Source organism: Poecilia reticulata, chromosome 7, assembly GCF_904066995.2.
Source record: "Poecilia reticulata chromosome 7, P_reticulata-male-v2, whole genome shotgun sequence".
Classification (NCBI taxonomy): Eukaryota; Metazoa; Chordata; class Actinopteri; order Cyprinodontiformes; family Poeciliidae; genus Poecilia; species Poecilia reticulata.
Genome location: NC_088836.1, coordinates 10940412 through 10961461, shown reverse-complemented (window position 1 = coordinate 10961461; position 21050 = coordinate 10940412). Strand labels below are relative to the sequence as shown.

General features: G+C 40.0%; 4 protein-coding genes across 4 annotated transcripts; 3 read left to right on the top strand and 1 right to left on the bottom strand.

Annotated features, from left to right (window-relative positions):
* Window positions 1-1922: 1922 nt before the first annotated feature.
* On the top strand, window positions 1923-7542 carry LOC103468036 (vesicular inhibitory amino acid transporter-like). The gene is made up of 2 exons (XM_008414872.3): window positions 1923-2736; window positions 4505-7542. The coding sequence occupies exons 1-2, from the start codon at window positions 2353-2355 to the stop codon at window positions 5690-5692; spliced, it is 1572 nt and encodes a 523-aa protein (XP_008413094.1). The 5' UTR covers window positions 1923-2352; the 3' UTR covers window positions 5693-7542.
* Window positions 7543-8014: 472 nt separating this feature from the next.
* On the top strand, window positions 8015-12886 carry bpifcl (BPI fold containing family C, like). The gene is made up of 16 exons (XM_008414870.3): window positions 8015-8172; window positions 8271-8399; window positions 8702-8813; window positions 8951-9079; window positions 10252-10407; window positions 10503-10566; window positions 10670-10730; window positions 10827-10918; window positions 11024-11200; window positions 11308-11367; window positions 11533-11700; window positions 11905-11972; window positions 12059-12101; window positions 12171-12231; window positions 12389-12465; window positions 12546-12886. Exons 2-16 carry the CDS (start codon window positions 8300-8302, stop codon window positions 12621-12623), a joined length of 1446 nt encoding a protein of 481 aa, XP_008413092.2. The 5' UTR covers window positions 8015-8172; window positions 8271-8299; the 3' UTR covers window positions 12624-12886.
* Window positions 12887-13450: 564 nt separating this feature from the next.
* On the bottom strand, window positions 13451-18528 carry LOC103468034 (PRELI domain containing protein 3B). Its single transcript, XM_008414869.3, has 6 exons — window positions 18384-18528; window positions 16699-16867; window positions 16517-16606; window positions 15704-15774; window positions 15435-15537; window positions 13451-15310 (listed from the first exon to the last, which is right to left on the bottom strand). Exons 1-6 carry the CDS (start codon window positions 18413-18415, stop codon window positions 15194-15196), a joined length of 582 nt encoding a protein of 193 aa, XP_008413091.1. The 5' UTR covers window positions 18416-18528; the 3' UTR covers window positions 13451-15193.
* An 826-nt stretch (window positions 18529-19354) lies between these two features.
* On the top strand, window positions 19355-21039 carry atp5f1e (ATP synthase F1 subunit epsilon). The gene is made up of 3 exons (XM_008414866.3): window positions 19355-19509; window positions 19845-19966; window positions 20856-21039. Coding segments are annotated over exons 1-3 (156 nt in total). The 5' UTR covers window positions 19355-19477; the 3' UTR covers window positions 20858-21039.
* Window positions 21040-21050: the final 11 nt, after the last annotated feature.

Below are 21050 nucleotides of genomic sequence, written 5' to 3'. Positions count from 1 at the left end.
TTGGTTTTTTTTCCTGCGTGTTTGCATGTGTGTGACATTTCCTCTGTCCCGTGCGGCGTGGGCCCGGGGACTCTGCGCGTTATGCGCGCGGGGGGCGGGGGAGGAGAAACGCCTCGAAGACTCTCCCTGGTTCCTCCGCCGTCCCACGCACGCGTGTCCGCTCATATCCTCAAACACACGGATGACCCACACAAACTAACAAACATGAGCGCGAACAGCAGCTTGCCAGAGCAGCCCAAGCCAAGCATGAAAATATGCGGAACTTTCTCTGTCCTCCGGCCGCTTGCTAAATTTAGACCTCTCATCCATGCATCCATTTTTTTTTTGTCTTGCAGTGTTCATCCTGCCGCACTGACTCGCCTTCTTTTAATACTCCGTTCTCTAGGTGCCAAAAAATTCTTACCTAGAACACAGGCTCAGTCAGAATCAGAAATTGTATTGGTTTATAAAGACTTCCTGCGTCTTTATTTGATTTTACTTTTATTTTATTCAAATTGCAACGGAAAGAAGAGCCCCCTTTTTTTTTCTTTTTTTTTCTTGGCTCCCTGCCACAGTCGGGCACATTTCTGCAAGCCGACTGCAAAGACCGGATGACAGTTTTTGCTCAGCCCTGTCACAGCAGATTACGATGGCAAAGACGAGGTGCTTCCTATTTGCAGGGATTAGAGCTGAGGTGGAGGAGAAACCGCGTTACTCCTCTCTGACTTGTTTTCTGTGTGCACATTCAGAAAATATAGCCTACAAAACAAAAGAACAACAACAACAACAACAAAAACTACGCAAATTACACGAATGCTTAATGAATTAGCGGTTTAAGGGCGCTAAAAGACAGACGAGTCCGATGTCAGAGTGGAGCTGTCCGCGGTGCTGCAAAAGCTCCGCATCTGGCCAGCTGCAGGAGGCTCATCATGTCAGCAACGAGTTGCATCCCTTCACAGCCTGAGGAGAGAGCTCATCTGTACTGATGAGGAGCAGGAAAGTCATAAGGCAGAAAAATATAAAATAAAAAGATAAAACAAAAATTCTCGAAGCTCTTTAAAAGGCAAACAAAATTTTATATAACCCACACCTCCCCCCTCCCCCCCAAATACATAAAATCTAAAATGGCTCTCTTCTTTTGAATCAACAATCCTGCTTCTGCTTTTCCTCTTCATTTGCAAATGTGAAAACAAGTCTTCCTGCCCAAAACGCCGAGCCTTTTGTTTTTCTGCACAAAAGTGTGGCCCGCTACACGCGAACCTGCGTGGTAATATCGAGGCCCGTGTGTGTGTCGGCTGTCGGGTGGTGCGCGCTTCGTTTCACAAATTTCAGATTGGTTTCACATGTTAGACTGCAGCTCCGCGGGTCAGGGGGGAGGAAGAGAGAGAGAGAGAGAATGATGTTTTTACTAGTAAAAAATAAAATAAATAAATAAATAAATAAATAAATAAATAAATAAATAAATAAATAAATAAATAAATAAATAAATAAATAAATGGATTCGTTGAGGTTTTCCCTCTTTTTTTTCTTATGGGCTATCGTCTTAAATCATGTTTTGGACATTTGTAAGGTTTTTTTATTTATTTATTTTTTTTCCGAATTACATTTTTAGAAAGAAGTCACCTGCTGTTTTTTTGGTGGCAGGTGTCTTTGCCATTCCGCCAGATCACATTGTGGTAGCAGGTGTTTGGTGTTTTCTTTTTATTCATGCATCATTTCAGAGGGAATTCTGAAGCTCTGCCTCCAACAGGCCGGATCTTTTTTTTTTTTTAACATATATATAAATATATTATTCATTTATTTTGTAGGTCGTGATCACTCTGTCGTTAAACTCTCGCCGAGGGAACAAACGTCTCTCTCTCTCTCTCTCTGCCACCCGCGCGAGTCGGGAGCGCGAGGGCTGTGGCACTCTTTGCGGACACGTGCACGCTCCTCGCCCCCCCCCCTCTTCCCTCTTTCTCTCTCTGGTGCTGATGCTGAGAATCCAGCATCTTTCTGATTCCAGCATCAGACGCTGGATTCTAAACTGAAAAGACTCTTTGGGGGTAAAAAAAAAAATAGTGCTACAATTAACGAGCATCCGGTTTCTTCTTCTTCTTCTTCTTCTTCCTCTTTTGTTGTCTTCCTTTATGAGGGAATGTGATTTCTGATGGAGTAACATGGATGGACAAGCAAAGAGAAGCGGATGAGGATTTTTCTAAAGATTTGGAGGGAACAGCAGCTGCGACGACATTCAAAGACCAACAGGCATGATTTTTATGTAGGAGCGAAAACATCGATCTGCATGTTCTTTTGGGGAGGGCTAATCTGTCAGATTTTCTTGAAGTGAAGAACAAATTGATCTTGGATAAATAATAATAACAATATTAAAACATGGCTCATCTAATCCGACACAAGATCAGCAACAAACTGACCAATGCGGCCCACACGGTGTCCAACAAATCCCAGGCCAAGGTCAGCGGGGTGTTCGCCCGGCTGGGCTTCCAGGCCGCCACGGACGAAGAGGGTCTGGGCTTTGCAGAGTGCGACGACCTGGACTACGACTACAGGCAAGGGATGCAGATGGATGTCCTCCGGGGGGAAGAGGAGGAAGGGGGAGACATGGAGGGAGATGGGGACGTGGAGGGGGACACCCGCTACCAGAGGGACGGTACCGGTCCGAGGCAGTCGACCCTGAAGAGCGGCGGCTCCCTGGAGGAGGACAAGCCCAAAATCACGTCATGGGAAGCTGGATGGAACGTCACCAATGCCATTCAGGTGCTTTTTATCACCCATGTGTGAGTCGGCGGGGGTGGAGAGAAGGGTGGGGGGTGGGGGGTGGGGGGGGTTACATGTGCTCACAGCCAGCCCAAGGAATAGGCGAAGCAGGCAGCTCCCACTACAACAGTGCAGGGGAATAATCTCACAGGTCAGGTGGAGAATTAAAAACGTTTTTTGAGTGAAGCTGGGGTAATCCTGGCATTCAGGATGTTAAATATTAGTTTCATCAGTTTCTCTGAATAAATTATTTAGGTGTTTAGTCTTCAGCAAGCCTACAAGAAAACAAAGTATAAAATTACAACTTCAGCAAAAAATAATGTTTGGATTTGTCTATTAAATATTTTGGGATAGTATTAAAAATAATAATAATTTAAAAAAAAAACAGGATTAAGGTGAGGTATATTAAGAACAAACATTAAAAATACAGATATACTTTGTCTTAAGTGCGATGAGTAGGCCTCTATATTTTGCAACTCAATTCAAGCAAAACAGTTTAAAATGTAAAGTTCGCATAAAATGCTGTGAAAGAAACAAATTGAAGACAACTGTACATACATTAGCTTACCACTGAGTATTTTTTACAGTGTATATTGGTAGACAAGACGTTCCAACATATTAAATTAAGAAAACATGACTGAAAAATAAAGCCATGTGCAATATATTATCATACAACTCTGTACTTTCAAATAACATATTTAGTTACAGCAAAAGTAAAATGTTTTCAATAACAGTACAGTAATGGGTTTTAAAGCTACGTTGTATTTTATTTTTATGTCTTTTTTTACATCTTCTTATTGCAAGACTGAAATTATATAAATGATTTATTTCACTCCTTTTAGGTTTTTGTAACAAATTTACAGCGAGGAGTATTTATTTCAGATCATTTACAATTAACAACAACAAAAAAATAGAAATGTACAGAATCCAATTCACTGAGACATTCAGCGCTGTTATATATTTTGGTTAATAAAAGTGTTATTTATTATATTCTGGCTGGTAAATGCTTTCCTTAATAGTGGTTATGTTAGATTCATAAAACAAAAGCTTTAATAAAACACTAAATCTGATTAGGGCCCCAAACTTACTAGGATCGTCTCTGCATGCAGCTGCACGAGGCCTGCCACGGGACAAAAGGAGTCACCTTGATTTGACATTTTTACATTTGAAACATTCTCAGACAGTCGGAAATGTAAGATTGAAATACGTTGTTTATGTAGCACTGAAGCAGGATTTAAAAAAAAAAACTGGGGGGTGGATTTTGGTCGTAATTAAATGCAGAACAATTTCACGCTGCATTCGCGCTTTGTGCGTGAGTCCACTGCGGTGAGCGGCTCTCGCGGTTTATTTATTCAAATCTTTTTATCAGCGGAGCTCCAGGCAGGGCCTGGTTGACATCGATTGGCACGAGGTGCGCTTATCGACGTCTTCATCAAGTTACAATTACAGTCAAAAGGGGAAAAAAAAAACATAACAATTAAAAAAATAATAAAAATAAAAATATAACATTTGAATGATTCGACGTGGCGCTGACCAAATGGGATGTGGAAACGCATTGTTCATTAACAATAACAGATTGCATTATTTATTTATTTATTTTTTATTATTATTATAATTCTAAAGCCCATTCGATGAATGTCTTAAATCGTTATTATGTCAGATGGGAGCAGAGTGAGTAAGCCCGCCGCTGCCTGCCCGGGTTGATCGGCCTGTCACTGCGGTGCGGGGCCTCGCTTATTATCACTGAGCTGCGCTTCTCTGTCCGCAGGGCATGTTTGTCCTCGGCCTGCCGTACGCCATCCTCCACGGCGGATACCTCGGCCTCTTCCTCATTATCTTCGCGGCAGTGGTGTGTTGCTACACGGGCAAAATCCTCATCGCGTGCCTGTACGAGGACAACGAGGACGGCATCAAGGTGCGCGTCAGAGACTCGTACGTGGACATCGCCAACGCCTGCTGCGCGCCCCGCTTCCCCGCACTCGGCGGCCACGTGGTGAACGTGGCCCAGATCATCGAGCTGGTCATGACGTGCATCCTGTACGTGGTGGTCAGCGGCAACCTGATGTACAACAGCTTCCCCGGCTTCCCCGTCTCCCAGAAGGCCTGGTCGGTGCTGGCCACGGCCGCGCTGCTGCCCTGCGCGTTCCTGAAGAACCTCAAGGCCGTCTCCAAATTCAGCCTCCTGTGCACGCTGGCGCACTTCGTCATCAACGTCCTCGTGGTCGCCTACTGTCTGTCCAGGGCGCGCGAGTGGGCGTGGGAGAAGGTCAAGTTCTACATCGACGTGAAGAAGTTCCCCATTTCCATCGGCATCATTGTGTTCAGCTACACCTCCCAGATCTTCCTGCCCTCCCTGGAGGGGAACATGCAGAAGCCCAGCGAGTTCCACTGCATGATGGACTGGACCCACATCGCAGCCTGCGTCCTCAAGGGCCTCTTCGCCCTGGTAGCCTACCTGACCTGGGCGGATGCCACCAAAGAGGTCATCACAGATAACCTGCCCTCGACCATCCGGGCTGTGGTGAACCTCTTCCTTGTCGCCAAGGCGCTCCTGTCCTACCCTCTGCCGTTCTTTGCAGCTGTAGAAGTTTTGGAGAAATCACTGTTCCAGGACGGCGGCAGAGCCCTCTTTCCTGACTGCTACGGCCCGAGCGGGCAGCTAAAAACCTGGGGTCTTGGCTTAAGAGTAGGCCTGGTGGTCTTTACCCTGCTCATGGCCGTCTTTGTTCCGCATTTTGCCCTGCTGATGGGTCTAACTGGAAGCCTGACGGGTGCAGGCCTGTGCTTCCTCCTACCGAGCCTCTTCCACCTAAAGCTCCAGTGGAGAAACCTTCTGTGGCACCACGTCTTCTTTGACGTCTCCATTTTTGTTATTGGGGGCATATGTGCCATATCAGGCTTCATCCACTCCATTGAAGGGCTCATAGAGGCCTACAAATACGACATCCATGACTGAGAGTGGGAGGCCCACAAAATACAAGGTTTTGACCGTCTGGACTTTAAAAGGAGAATAATTTGTGTGAAATGTATTATCTTTTTATTTTTGCCTTCGTGATAATGTGCAATAAAGAACTCTATTCGCCGATGAGGCACAACATTATGACCACTGAGAAGTAAGGTGAAGGGCACTGATCAGCTCATCGTCGTCATTCCTGTTGGTGGGTGGGATGTGTTCTGTAGCAAATCAACATTTTGTCCTCAAAGGTGGGTCAAATTATGGTGAGGTGTTTCCAGCTTTCAGCTGGAGTTAGATTTGACGTCATCTATATGGGTTGTTGCCCAGGGCGGTTTTAGATATGGGGCAGCACAGGTACTAAATTAAAATAAATAGATTATCAGTCAGTTGCACCATAATTGCCTTTATGCAACAGCAGTCATTGGTGATTCGACACCCCTGTGTGCTGATTAGCTGGAGCCTGGTCTAAATGTTTCAATGCCAACATTTGAACATGCACTGATTTTCTAATTTGAAACTACAACACATTTAAGTCAATTTTGTTGTTTGTCATTGAAATCCATTCTTATACTTCAGTGTTCAGCTCATTCTCTTCTGCTTTAGGCTTATTGACATTTCCTCCAATGTACTTCCCTTCTAACAAAGGGTGTTATAACTACCCTTTTGACTTATTGGCTCTACATTAACTTAACTCGCTTGGTCTTTACTTTGTCAATCGTTAATACAAAATTATTATTATTATTATTTTATTTTTTTTACCAGCAGTAGTACTTCTACCACATTTAGAAAAGTTTAACATAATGAAACAAGCAAAGACAATGCGATGCTATAGGTAATGTCCAGCTTTGGTCCTGCCATCCACATGGATGTTCTTTGACACGTACCCTTTCATGGATGCATTATTCTCTGATGGCTGTGGTCTTTGTGGAAATGCTACAAAGCAAAACCGGTTCAGAAATTGCTTGAGGAACATAAGTCAGAGGTGTTGACGTGGCCTCTGAATTCAACAGATCTAAATCCAGTCCAGCATTTGTGTGATGTGATGGACAAACAAGTCCAAGTTGTGGAAGCCCCACGGCCTGCAGATACCACAGTTCACTTTCAAGGGTCCATTGCTTTATAAGTCAGGGATGTTTTGGCAGCAAAAATCAGGACCAACACACTATTAGTCGGGTGGTCATAATGTTATTCCTAATCGGTGTTGTGTAAAGTAGTTTACTCATTCCAAAAAAAAAAAAAAAGTGTTTCATTCAGCGGACAGAGAGGACACAACCTCCGCACCAGAAGAAGAGGGCATTAAAGACTCTGTCCATGTGTTGATCTTTATGCAAAGATTCAGTGAAAATGTCAGTAAGTGTGTCAGTGTTCGTATCCGAGGAATGAAATATGTGGAAAAACAATGAAGTCAATATGTTATCGTTGGTTTTTGAGCTGCTATAGGTATCGATAATCAGAGAAAACAACAGGCACTCATCAGATCAGATGGTGCTCTATCAACCATGATATAAACCATGAATATCTTCTGTGTAGTGGTCTAAACAGAATGAATACATTTCTGTTGGGATTTGTAGTTTCTTCTTCTTCTTTTTTTTTTATATATTCTGAAGTCCTTGTTTGTTTCCTCTGTGTTTTCAAGTGTCGTTCTGGATGGAGTGAAATCAAGTGCAGGCAAGTGGATCCTAACTGTGTAATATTGCAAAACAACGACTAAAAAGATGCGTGTCTGATAATATTCTGTTCCTATTGAACGTGTTCTTCATTGTGATTTGTTGGAACTACTCATGGTGTGTGAGATTAAGAGTATTTGTTGAATTAAGAGGTAAATAAATGAAATATTTTATGGCTGGTGACTCTAATGTTTCATTGCTTAGAGTCATTTCCACAGAACACTTTTGAACTTCCGTTCTGAATGGTTAATTAAGCTTCCTCTTTTTTTGTAGTGTTAGCACTCAAAGACTACAGGTTTAGTGTGTTCTAGTTCAATACATTCCTGATAGTCTAATCTACTGCATTTAAGCAAAACATTCACACACCCATCCCTTTACAGCACAGACATTTAAAGTCAAACAACAACCACTATTTTCATCTTAAAGATAACAAAGAACTCTTTCAAATTACCGGTCATACCAATTGTTCAAACGATGGGAAAAAATATAATTTCCTGTTTGTTAGTTAATGCTTAAGTCTTAAACAGTTGGTGTACTTTTGATAAGATTACCTGCACCCACTAGCTTAGAAGCAACACAGGAACATTAAACTTGTGACTTTCAGTTCCTCATACCATCATAGACAACTATCCCCCTGCTATTGTCAGGTGTCAGCCAGTTTCACTTCTCATCAACGCAGTGCAGGAAGTACAAGTCGCACGTCTTCGCTTGTCTGCAGCCACAGTACGAACAGGCTGAGTTCTCATCCAGATCAAAATTCTTCTGCAAGAGCTTTTTTATCCAACTTCATCCGCCATCTGTGCCTCGTTTCAGGTATGTTATCAATGTCACTTTTGCTTTTCAGAGGCTTCGAAACATGCCGGAAAGGACTGAGCTGTTGTTCAAACTGATTTTCATTTGTCGTTTTACAGGTAAGGGAGGCACAGGAGAAAAAAAGAAAATGCTTCCATGTGTGATAGTAGTTTTTGTGCTCCTGTCGTGCGCCTGTGGAGAGAACCCTGCAGTGCAAGTCATCCTGACAAACAAAGGGCTTCAGTACGGTAAGGGGATGTGAGATGCTCTCAAACCACCCAAATGTTTGTAATTGCTGTTAATCATTGACTATATCACAATCATAGACTTTATAACAAAATATGTGCTGCTTTTCTGGGAAAGGCCTAAAGTTTTTCATCCATCCATCCATTTTCTTGCACCCTTGTCCCTTAGTGGGGTTGTGAGGGTTGCTGGTGCCCATCTCCAACTCCTAAAGTTTTTGTAGTTATTCAAATATTTCTTAGTTTGTTCAGCAGCTTAGTTTGTTCAGCATATGTCCTGCTCTGCTATATATGCACCGTTGTTGCAGGAAAACATGAGAGCACCGGATGGATTCAGGAGAAGCTGGAGCAAATAACCTTTCCTGACATCAGTGGCAGTGTTGACATCTACATCGGACAGATTTACTACACACTATCAGGGTAGGATTGTGTTTTCACAGTAACATGAAACAGCTCGTGTGTCTATTGGTTTGCCATGTTTTATTCATATAACTGGCAGATATCCCTGACTTCAACGTTCATTTCTACCCATGTTTTTTTTTTCTCTTGTGTTTTAGTGTGACTATAAAAAAGTGCGACCTTCCAGAGCCTAGCGTAGAGTTTGTCCAGCAGAGCGGCTTGACGACATCGATAGCAGGTCTCAGTTTTGCTGTTGCTGGGGACTGGAGTAATCGGTTTGCTTCTATGTAAGTTCTGATTCCTTTTTGACCTTCAACGCTTCGATTAGAACATGAATGGCCCCATCTTTCCCTAAGACTCGTTACATTGGTGCTTCCATAGGATACAGTTTTCAAGACATCCTGACCTTCCAAATAAATCATTTTTTCCAGTTAGTTAGCCAGTTGTTAAGAGGAAGACAGTCTTCATTGCTTTTGCAACTCTACCAGGAAATTATTTTATCGCAGTGGCATCTTAAAACAATTTTGAAAATGTTTTCTTAAGTTTTCTTTTTGCTATAATGAGGAAGTTTGTGATTTATTTTACTTCCTGTTTCTACCTCTGTTTTTCATATCAAGTTTAGCATAAAAACTTAGAACAGAAAATAACATTTAACACAGTTTTGGTAAGATTTAGATTTTGAATAGCCTCAAGTAGCAAAATGATAGCACTGAGAAAATGAAGCGCATTATTGTGAGCATAAAGTAAAACTAAGCTACATTTTACTAACATTATTTCAGTGCCTTTCCAGAATATCCACATCCCTTAAAATTGTTCCCATTTTGTCCCATTGACTTCAAATTTCTATTTATTTTATAAGAATTATATATCAGAGGCTAACATAAAGTCACAGAAGTGAAAGGAAGAAAAAAAATACGTACAGTAGTTATCGAATTCACAAAACAAAAGTTGAAAAGTGTGGCCTGCATGTGTACGTGTGTCGCACACCTTATTAAAATCTGATGATCTTATGAGACTCCTGAGGAGGAAATGGATCTATCTGGTCACAGATCTCTTCCCTCATTCAAAAAAAAAAAAAAAAACAAAAACAAAAAAAACACGACTGTCATAAAAAAAAATCCCCGTTTGCAGTTTCCTGCAATCCAACTAGTGAACACAGCAAATGAGGAAGAAGGATCTCTGCTCAGATGACACCAGAATGCAACTTTTTTGACCCACATGTAAAACCTTGGTGAAAAAAAACAACACTGCACATTACCCTGAACATGTTGAGCCACATGTTGAAGCATCATGCTTTTTCTCAGGGGAGAGACATAAGTTATTTACATACACGTGCTCAAAATCATATATATGTTGATTATTATTTTTATATAAAAACGTGCTAAACAGCATTAGTATTTGACTAAAGCTTGGTGAGGTATGGAGCAGCACCACTGATCTTCATCTTTTAAATCTCCAGACATGACAGCGGATCATTCGACATGGCTATATTTAACATCGACGTGACCTCTGCCGTGCAGCTTGGGAGTGATGCTGGGGGGCGTCTGTCTGTCACCAGCGTCAACTGTAAAGCTTCGGTCGGAGATGTTTCCGTACAGTTCCACGGTGGAGCCAGGTACAGAGAAAAATAAATAAATAAAATAAACAAAGGGATTTATCTACCTTACTGAGATGCCAGGTTGTCAAATCTGTTTTCTTTCACGTCCACAGTTGGATTTTTCAGCCATTTGTCAAGTATTTCAAAGGACATATTATTGGAATAATACAAAGTAAAGTATGTATTTCAGCAAGCCGTTCAAACATATTATTGATATTATACTACTTAACCTGACCACACTTTAAATACTAGCTTGTTCTGTGGCTTGTTTTGTACTCAGATCTGTCCTGAAGTGGAGGACACCATCGTGAACTTAGACCACCATCTACAGGCCATGAACGGTACTGCAACATCCTTTAAATAGACTCTTCAAATTTAATTGAACGACTCAAGATTACTGATTGAATTAAAACAATACTTTTTATGTATTGTGTCAGTTTCCTTTGACGTAAACGAAGTTCTTAGCTTTGACGTCCCTCTCACTGGCAACCCTGACATTGAACCTTCGAATATGAAGTTAGGGTTTAAGGTAAGCCAGGGTAACCAGGACCCAAGCTACAGGATCTGTTTCTATGTGGCATTATGAACATGTATTCATGTTTTATGACACATTGTGTGACCTTTTCATTTGAAGGGAGAGTTCCACAGCATCAAAACTCACACAGAGCCTCCATTTGTGGCCCAGGAGTTTGTCTTGCCTGAGCTGGCAGGTTATATGCTGTCAGTGGGCTTATCAGAGTTCACGGTGAACTCTGCCTCATTTGGGTACTTCTCAGCAGGACAGCTCCAAGCCTTCATCAATGACAGCATGGTAGGTGCAGCCACAAAGAGAGAGAGAGAGAGCAGAGGAAGAAAATATTGTGAATTTGTATTCGCGGATTTCTCGGTTTGCCAATGCTTCATGGTTTACGGTTTCAGATACCGCCATATATTCCTTTCCGCCTGAATACCTCAGCAATGGGAGGTTTCATCCCTCAGGTAGGCTTGTCTGTTCCAACTTAGATACATAGGAGTATCAATTAAGTTTTCTTCCTTTAAACTAAGTATTCTGAAACGTTTCCCTCTCTCTCTCTCTCTCTCTCTCTCTCTCTCTCTCTCTCTCTCTCTCTCTCTCTCTCTCTCTTTCTCTCTCTCTCTGTCCAGCTTCCCAAGATGTATCCGGGTTTGCTGATGAATCTTCAGGTGAATGCCAGAGATGCTCCAATGTTTTCCTTCCAGCCCGGCTCTGGTGTCCTGGATGTCCACATTTGTGTGAAGGCCTCTGCCACTGAATCCAATGGTACACAGGTCCCGCTGTTCACACTCTACATTGTAAGTGCCTGTGCCGTTTTACCAGAGAGAATGACCAAATGAATCATGTTATGCACCCTTGCCTTCTAATTTTACACTATAGTGCTGGTAACCCAAATATGAACTGATTTCTACTTTCAGTCTGCTGATATTTCGCATGCCAATCAGCTGGACTAATTCAAAAGAAATAAATAATTTAATAATCCCATATTGTTTTCCTTCAAGGACTCAAGTTTCACCGGTAAAATGATGATTGGCGACGGAAAGCTGAAGGGCTCCATGATGTTGAATAAGTACGCCTTAAATATGTATCAGAATGAAATATTTGACACCCAAAGTTTTAGCGTCTCTCAACGTTAACAACACTGCTCCCTTTTAGCGTTACCTTGACGCTGGGCTCAAGTGAAATTGGAGACTTTAAGGTAAGTGGCAAGTAAAAGTAGGTAATTTGATTTTGGTTATGGTGCAATATGCCATGTTTCTGTTTGCAGACTGATGCTTTGGAAAATGGAATAAAGAGTGGGATGGTTGTGGTCTTGGGCAAACTGAACGGTGAGTTTTAGTTAAATCAGTTTGCTCACTGCTCATGTTCTCATGACTGATTTTGACTTCATTAAGTCTTACATGTAATAGCAGCAAATACATATATTTTAAATATTTAGATTAGATGCTGTTAAGCATTTGTGTCATAAAATGCATTTTGTTTCAGCAAAACTGGGAGAAGGGATCATGTTACCAAGAATAAAACACGCACAACTGGTCAACACGGTCCTGAAAATGCAGAAGGTAAGCGACTTACATTCATGCTTCTTTGATTAACACAAATGTTTTTTTGCCTGACGGATCATTGTCTGTCTTCCAAACAGGGGTTTGTAGCCATTTATTCAGATGTGCAGATTCTGCAGACAGACAGAAGCTCCTACTTATCAACATCATACCTGTGAAACATTTTTTTTGTTCTTGGCTCACACTCCAAATCTGAACCGCTTTAACTGATCTGGTTTGAATCTCTCTCCACGAGAGAAATGCATCTTTGACTGGAATATAAACCTGAATCTACCACACAATGCATATTAACACATAAACAGAAAATTAACATATGTAAAAAAAATATGACCATTCGTCTGGTCCTGAGCAAGACAACTGACCAACAACTGGAAGCATCCTGTTTGTATTCGTTTCATAATAAATATTGATATGCTCCCTACATTGTGTCATGGTCTTTATCCGAACACTGCAACCTTAACATTATTGATTAAGTTGATCAAAAACCCATTTACATCGAGTCATTTTCATTCATAAATGCTGAAATACTGTAATTCAAAATGTTATATTATGTTCCATTTTCCCAGGGTATAAATATGACATAGAGCTCAATTCTTTTAACCAATATGCTGGACTGGAAGAATCAGTTTCTTTTGAGCAGGATGATGAGATAGAAAAAAAAGTCTCCAAATCTTATTAATCTTGTTATAAAATCATTGCAAAAAGTGGGATTTGGGTCAACAGGTCTCCATAGCAACTATTAGAAACCTACTCGCTGCTTTACTTGCATCTTTTTTCTGTATTTCCTTCATGAAATTGTTTTTCACTTTTTAGGACTTTTTTATGAAGAAAAAAAAAACTTATTACTGAGTGGATTTATTTCAGTTCTTATAAAACTCCATTTAAAATTTAATTAAAAAATTTATCTTGCAATCTAAAAAAGAAACCATTATGAATCATCTATTTAAAATAGTAGAGACAATTCAAAAAGCAGATTCCACAGCACTGACGAAACAATGACATCTTTTATTTTTGAAACAATCCAGTGCTCACTCTTGTTTCTGGTACACGTTTACATTCTTGGAATGTAGCACCATGAAAATATAAATATGAGTCTATGAGTATTTACAGCCGATGTTAAAACGTTCCCCATAGAAAAAAAAAATAAGCACTACTTTTATGAAACAAGACACCGTATTCAGAGGAGGATAACATGATGGAAACAGTTTGTAAAATATTACAAAAAAAAAAAAAGATGTTTTGAATTGGTAGCTGGAGTGAAAAAGCCCAGAATTGATAATGAGATCGGACCGACTGTAGACTGGTGACGTTACTAACCTCTCATAAGGGAAGAGCTGAATTCTGTAAGAGCATTAGTCTAAACAAACTTCCATTTGCACAAATGAAAATTTTACAGTGAGAAGAAGGAAGTCCATGAAGAGTGCTAAAGTAGACGGACCAAACATCCACCTAGTTGATACGGGTCTCCTCCATTCAGCTAGAACCAAAACTGAATAAAACACCCGCTTCATATTATACACAACGAGCAATTCAACAGTCTTAACAAGTATTCAACGCAACAAAAACAATACTGACATTTACAAACAGGAAGATGAAGTGGTCAAAGCATACAGAGAGGATAATGTCACAAAGTTCAAGCGTAAGCTGGTATTAAATGAGTAAAGTTCTTTGTAACTGATGTTGGCACAGTCAGTGCAGAGATCCTCCGCTGACATTAGGGAGAATCAGCAAAACGCCGAACCCACTCCTTCCATTTTACGTTTGTTCCCTTCTGGGACCTTCTTCCACTTATAAAGTTTACATACTGAAAATAAGTTAAACATTCAAATATGAACATTCTTAAATTGTAACATGTAAACCATACAGCATATCCTCACTGTAGAATGGAAGGAAATCTTTTTTTTTTTTAATAGATCAGACAGACTGCAAAAAGAGGAGACCAATCAACTATGCTGATAAACCAGCACCTGCATCACATTGTAATCATTTTGATTCTCTCTCTTTAAGGAACAATACTCTACAGCGCCACCTTCTGGCTCATGGTTGGCTTTGGACCGCTGCAATCAGAGCACATCTGCAGTGTCAGATTTCTACAAGTACATAGAGAACCTGCCTTTTCTATCACCGACTCGACCTCTTTAGTACCACAAGACTAGATCCAATTTAAACACACCCTGTTGCACAAAATACAGGAAACAGAGAAACGTAACCTCAAAATATGAGCAGCTGAGATTTTTTTACTTCCAGTTGCTCCTACAGCCTGTCTGCTCTGACAGCTTTTAGAACTGGATGAAGTCAGTCTAAAAATGCTTTGAAATAACAATGAAATGTTGCAGCCGGAGAAAAACGAGGGGGACAGAAAAGTTTGCGTTGCTGGGTGGATGTGTAGGCACAGTGTGAATCATTTTTAAAAACACCTCCACGTCACAAAACGACAGTCCTGTGAGCTTCAAGTTCAGTCTGAATCAACCCTGTTTTTCTAAACCACCTCAGTGTTCCCTGATATTCTCCTCAGAAACGAGTGGAGACGGTCGGTGCAGATTTGCTGAAGAAAACCAGACCAAGTTCTCGTGGAAAATCCAGACAAGCGTGTGTGGGACCAGAGGACGGGACGGTCGGTTTTAGGCTGTTTTGGCAGATTAGAGGGAGGGGAAGGTGGGACATGTTTCAGTCTGTCAGTTAATGGTGCTGGAGTAAGCAGAAAATACATTAAAAAGAAATGCAGGGGTCATTTTTCGGTGACAGCAGCTGCCATGGGAACGCGCATGGAGCCACAAGCAGTGGCTGCTAGCTCCTCGATCTCAGTGTTCAGCCGTCTGATGACCCACTCCATCGCCTCCCGACCCTGAAACAAATGTTCACACAAGTCACAAACAACAGGAAGCACAGACTCTTGACGTAAAAGAAACACCAAGACAACTTTGTTTTGGTGTTTTGTTTAAAAAGATTAAAAAAAAAAACAGACTCACCTTATTGGCGTTGACAGATATAGTGTTAGCCATGAGTCCCTCTAGATAGCTGCTCAGACTGACACCTTTTACACTGATCAGCGCCTCCTGAGTTAACACCGTTCTGAAAGCACAAAGCAAACCAATGCAGGTTATAAAAAGCACAACCATCACTGCTTGTCGTGTTATAGAGATCATATACATTAGGACAAAGATGTGAGAAATAACATATTTTGGGCAAATGTAGTGCTTCTGGCTACGGTGTACACAAGTAAACCTAAGTCACTTACTTTCCAGGGTCTTCTGGATGCGGCTTGTATGTCAACTTCTCATCGACAGATACGAGGTTAGTGAAGGAGATCTAGGCAGATGAAACGGATACAATTAATGGTTTTAAAAAGCAAAATGTTGAAACAAATCTCAATTAAATTTCCATCCGAGAGAGCCTAGAAAGAGTCATTTTCTAACATGGTTTGCTCCCACCTCCAAAAATCTTAAAAACAAAACAGATGCTGGTCTTTATTCCACTTGATCATTTTTTTTTTACCTTTGCAGTTTTGCACCCGACTCTTTAGGGAGTGTCAATATGTGTCACTTCAGAACAACATTAGAAATGTCAGACCTGTGCAGTAAACTTTTTGTATCACATGAATATTGTCTGAATGCCTAAATCTACTCAAATAGCCAACTATTTGCAACAAAAAGATATTATGTTATAATTTAAAACTAAGAAATGTTTTTACAACATGTCAAGCATCTTCCAATAGAACAAGTGCATTAATTAGGATTTTTTCGTTATTACCATTTTCCAATTTTCTCAAAAAAATAAATAAAGAAAGAAAATTCCATAACGCACCAAAATGCTCAACTCAGAGAAAAAGTACACGCAAATTACTAAAATACTGTAAATATTAAGAAAGGGAACATGGCTGCAAACTGGTGAAGGGTTTAAATGACCAGCAGCCAACAAAAACTGAGGCCCTTTGACCCCCAAAATGGGATCTAAATCTACTTAGGACTCAAGCTTGAATACATTAATTTGTTCCTCTAACTTGGACCATCCAGAATGTGCAACTCCACACATTCATATCAGTTCTACTTACATTTGTTGACTGCAGCTCAAATGTTTTCTGCTTGGGGTCCACGACTGAATGCTCTTGAACATACGTGCATGTTCTCGTTACTCCAATGATCTGAAAGCAAAGCCACCTGTCAAGCCTGATGCAGACGGAAGAACTTGGAATGTGATTAAAGTCAAAAGTGTCTCATAGATGAATAGACATACAGATTTTGCTATGGCGGGAAGCCCCCACTCTGTGCTGAGGAGTCTTGTGCTGTGTAGCCGTCCATCTGAGTCAACATTTCTGTCCAGAACGTCAACACCAAACACACTGGGGTTCATCGGGTTGGGGTACTTCTGCATCGCTGCCTTGGTCACCGTCTCCCATGGGTGACTGGTAATATGAAAAGAAAGAGATTATGTTTATTACAGCTTAACGTGTACAAAAAGACTTGAGTTGTTGTCTTCTATCCAGTTTTCTGAACTATTTTAAAATAAGCAAAGAATTTACACCACGATTAAACAAATGGGTACGAAATGGAGTCGAGCCTGGGAGGTTGCTTAACAGCATTTATGCATTAATTCACACCAGCAAGGGGTCATTTTTTAAACTGTTTTGAAAATCAATCATTTTTAATTTTCAACAACCTAATGTCAGAAAAAGTGGTTGTGTTTGTCCAGTTAAACAAAATCTGCCGGAAGCTGACTCCCTGTCTAGCTTGACCATCTCAGATCAGAATTAAATTACAGAGGGGAAGATAATTGTGCATCGTGCATGAGTAAAAAGAAAAATGGAAGGACAACATGTGCAATGTGTGGGTACAAACTGACCCAAAGCGTATGTATTGTAAACAATCTATCTAAATATCAATAATTGTAGTTTGTGCCATGCTTATGTTGCACTGTTTTCTTCAGAACTTGCCAGATGTTATTTTCTTCTTCTCTGCATTGCTGTTTTTCCTTTTTATATACATTTTTCTGAACTGATCTGGATGTTTTCTATCGGTCAAATAATAATTCAGTTTGACATTATATTTACTGGATAACATAACAGCACACATTTTAAACTATCAATATTCACTCATAGTATTTTTGCTTTGCTTTAGAAAAAACCGGTGTCTACTAAAAGATTGTTATGTCACAGGAACACAGAACTGAATCAATCGCAGCCCGACTGGCCGTTTCCAGGCAGCAGTGCGGCGCTCCTGCGCACTGCGCAGACTCACAGCATCACTAAGTAGCAGCTCACCCAGAAACTTCTAGAAATGGAAAATAACACAAACCAGACTATTGTTCTGCATCTAATTCAGGTCAGCCTCCTGATAGGTTCAGAGTGTAATTTAATCCTGGCTTATTTGATGGATGCGCCTCTGCTCCAACACTGCATCACGCCGACAGTTATGTAACAGTGATAAATGCTATACATAATGTTAAACTGGCCGCCGTGGAGGCAGATCTGAACCCGCGATAAAAATAAAAAAAAACGATATGCGAAAACCACCCGAATTCAAGCAAAACACACGAAAACACCAGTTAATTTTAAACAATGTGACGAAACTTAACAAAAACTGGGGGGAAAAAGAGTTTAGAATAGAAAACTGAAGCTGTCGGTGTGTTAACTCGGCTAACTATCGGTTTACTCCCACTCAAGAAAGACTTCATAAGCTAAAAAGCCTAAAGTATCTCATGCTAGCCATTATAATACACACATGACTGATAAACAACTGGCAAGACACTTTAAACCGCTTTAATTCCAGTTACCTAACTTCTCCACAACCTTAGCTGAAGAAGCTAACAACGGTAGCGGTTAAAAAGAAGGAACAACTAAAACTGGTTACACAATAGACAAAACCATAGCTCCGCATGGACCGGGGCTGGTCAAATATCTTGGCAGGAGGAGAGGTACTTACTTGAAAATGTGCTCTGACGCCCAGATCTTCATTTTTACAGGCTTTTCCGTCAGAAGCTCGGGAGCCGGTGACTAGAGACAGCGTGACCGAGAGGGGGAAGGACGCAACCGACTAAAGTCCTGCTTTGGGTGTTTGTAGCTGAACAGCGATACTGCCCCCTGGTGGTAGAACTGCATACTTCACAGCGTTATCCAGAACAATCTACAATTTATTTAATTAATTTCCTTTTTTTTCCTCTCCAACAGATAAAAAATAAATAGGCTACCGTTACTCACTACGTGATTTTATACAAATTCAGTCTAAATTTAAGATTTCTGCCAAAAAATAAATGGTATATTTAAGTGTATTCAATATAAGGGTTATTATAGCTAAATAGTTTTGCTCTAAATTGTGAAAAAGCAATCTCAATATCTCTAAAATGAAAACTGAGCGTTTATAAACACTCTATATGTAAACGCATTCTAAAATAAAATTAAGTTTGGATTTTTTTTAATTTACAATCTCAGTCAAAACAAAAATAAACCTAATTTATATATACAACATTGCAAAGGGTTTGCAAATAAAAAAGAATGGGTTCAAGTTTAAAATGAATTAAACTTTTTTTTTTTTTACATCTAGCAGTAATATACACAAACACAAATATACACAAGCTATATTTAAAATAATACATAATTCAGCAAATTATGCATTTTTAAAATAAATAATAATACTAAAAATAAAATCAAGTACTGAAAAATAAAATGAAGAACCATGAGAATAGAATAGAATAGACGATTTAAATTACAAACTCTTTGTTCACATCATAAAAGAAAAAACAGTAGTAGCACTGTATGGGGTGGCCCGTAACATTGCACATGAATAAATGTGCTAAGATAATATTTTACAGTCAGTGGACTGCATGAAGCGGAATCAATTATGTAAGAGATCTTTGTCTTGTCAGTGTTTGAAGGAGCTTCTGTTTAGGGATGTGCGACTGCCATCTCTGTCAATCGTTGCCAGACTCGCTCCCGATTGGACAAAGAAGACCTGGCGTGTATGATATGACGTCATCACGCACTTTCCCGACCTGTCCTTGAAGTCACGGAGCAGTCAAAATGGTTGCATACTGGAGACAGGCAGGCCTGAGGTAACAAAATTATGTAAAATTTATTTAGTGGGTGATTCTTTGGAAACTGTGATATGTACCATAACTTGTTCGTACAAGTAAAAGTATCTTCAAGTGTTGTTTCGTCTTTATTTGATTTGTGTAGTTCTGCTCCATGCTATTAGCCTCAGTTAGCTTTGATGTTTAACCTACCGATTTGCACGGGTTCTAATTAGAGTTAGACTGTCAACAAAAAATGTTGACTGGCTCTTTTAGGTGCATTTGTAACTTGAAACACATGGAACTGCCTTTCCGGTCATAATTAGACATAGCATATGTTGTTTAGCATTAAGCTAACCGGTGTGTCCTTCATGCAGCTACATCCGCTTCTCCGCTATCTGCGCCAACGCTGTGCGGGCTGCGCTGAAGCCGCAGTTCAAAGGCGAGGCACTGAAGGCCGCAGAAGCCAGCGTCAAAGTCATCAAGCCAAAAACAGCATGTAAGTTCATAAAAAATACAACCGGTTAGAGAGTAGCTCTTTTCATCCTTATGTTAGGATTAGGTCCACGAGGGTGACAACGAGCAGCTTTTATTCAGGTTCTAACAGCAGAATTTGAAGTCATTGTGAAATTCACAACATTCAATGATGCATTCTACCCACCCAAGACTTTCAATTAGCTATTATTAGTATTATTCATGGGCTGTCTGTTGGTAGTGATCAAAACTTTTCAGATTTGTTTGACAAAACAAATATCAAATATAACATTGAAATGATGCCAAATTCTTGTGTGTAGGTTAAAAGTATGTTTTAAGATTTGAAATTGTCTTGTAATTTCTCTTTAAATTTAATCAGAAAATTTGACCCATAATTGCTAAAAAAAAATGCTTCATTAGATTTTTTAAAAATATATATTGTACTATAAAATCTCAAGCAAGCTACTTTTTAATAAATATTTTAGTCAGTTAATTGGCTTGCAATTGTAAATAAAGCAAAAGGTATCATCTTTTCTCATTATACAGACGGTGTAAAATATCTTCTAGTACATATTAAAAAAATTGTGTAAAAGGGCAGTATTTCCTCCCAGTTGTCTCTCAGAACAGTGGTTTGATTAATCACACATAGTAATATATTTTAAGCTTTCATTTTTTGCACATTTGATGATTATGGCTCACAAGTAAAGAATCTCAAATTTAGTGTCTCAGAAGATTAGAATACTGTGAAAAAGGTCATTATTGGAAACTCAATTAGTGTACTTGAGTGGATGTTCAAAAACAATACAACCAATACATTGCTCATCTTTGAAATATAGACTCGTCTGTCATCACTTCCAAGTGGGTTTTTAAAGGGATGTGTGTTAATGTTTCTGTCTTTCTTTGTTTCTTCTCAGGATGTGAAACTGTGGTGTAAATAGTTTTTTTGTTCCTGGATTGTGAAGCCCTGCTGCCCTCCTGTCCTTCAAAACATGGAGAAGAAAGGAAGAAGAGTTCGAAAACATCTAGATGTCACATTAAAGACTGGGACCTGAATGAAATTGTTCTTTGTCATTTGTAATTAAAAATGAGTACCTCGAATCCTGTTTGCC

What these genes read in the sequence shown, in the direction of transcription:
- LOC103468036 (XM_008414872.3), top strand. Translation starts at nt 2,353, where the DNA reads ATGGCTCATCTAATCCGACACAAGATCAGCAACAAACTGACCAATGCG. An exon ending in ACGTCACCAATGCCATTCAG is followed by an intron (nt 2,737 to 4,504) that starts GTGCTTTTTATC and finishes CTCTGTCCGCAG; the next exon opens with GGCATGTTTGTCCTCGGCCT.
- bpifcl (XM_008414870.3), top strand. Translation starts at nt 8,300, where the DNA reads ATGCTTCCATGTGTGATAGTAGTTTTTGTGCTCCTGTCGTGCGCCTGT. An exon ending in ATTTACTACACACTATCAGG is followed by an intron (nt 8,814 to 8,950) that starts GTAGGATTGTGT and finishes CTTGTGTTTTAG; the next exon opens with TGTGACTATAAAAAAGTGCG. An exon ending in CGCTGTTCACACTCTACATT is followed by an intron (nt 11,701 to 11,904) that starts GTAAGTGCCTGT and finishes TTTTCCTTCAAG; the next exon opens with GACTCAAGTTTCACCGGTAA.
- LOC103468034 (XM_008414869.3), bottom strand. Translation starts at nt 18,415, where the DNA reads ATGAAGATCTGGGCGTCAGAGCACATTTTCAA. An exon ending in GCGTCAGAGCACATTTTCAA is followed by an intron (nt 16,868 to 18,383) that starts GTAAGTACCTCT and finishes TCATATTACCAG; the next exon opens with TCACCCATGGGAGACGGTGA. An exon ending in TATCTGTCAACGCCAATAAG is followed by an intron (nt 15,311 to 15,434) that starts GTGAGTCTGTTT and finishes CATTTGTTTCAG; the next exon opens with GGTCGGGAGGCGATGGAGTG.
- atp5f1e (XM_008414866.3), top strand. Translation starts at nt 19,478, where the DNA reads ATGGTTGCATACTGGAGACAGGCAGGCCTGAG. An exon ending in TGGAGACAGGCAGGCCTGAG is followed by an intron (nt 19,510 to 19,844) that starts GTAACAAAATTA and finishes TCCTTCATGCAG; the next exon opens with CTACATCCGCTTCTCCGCTA.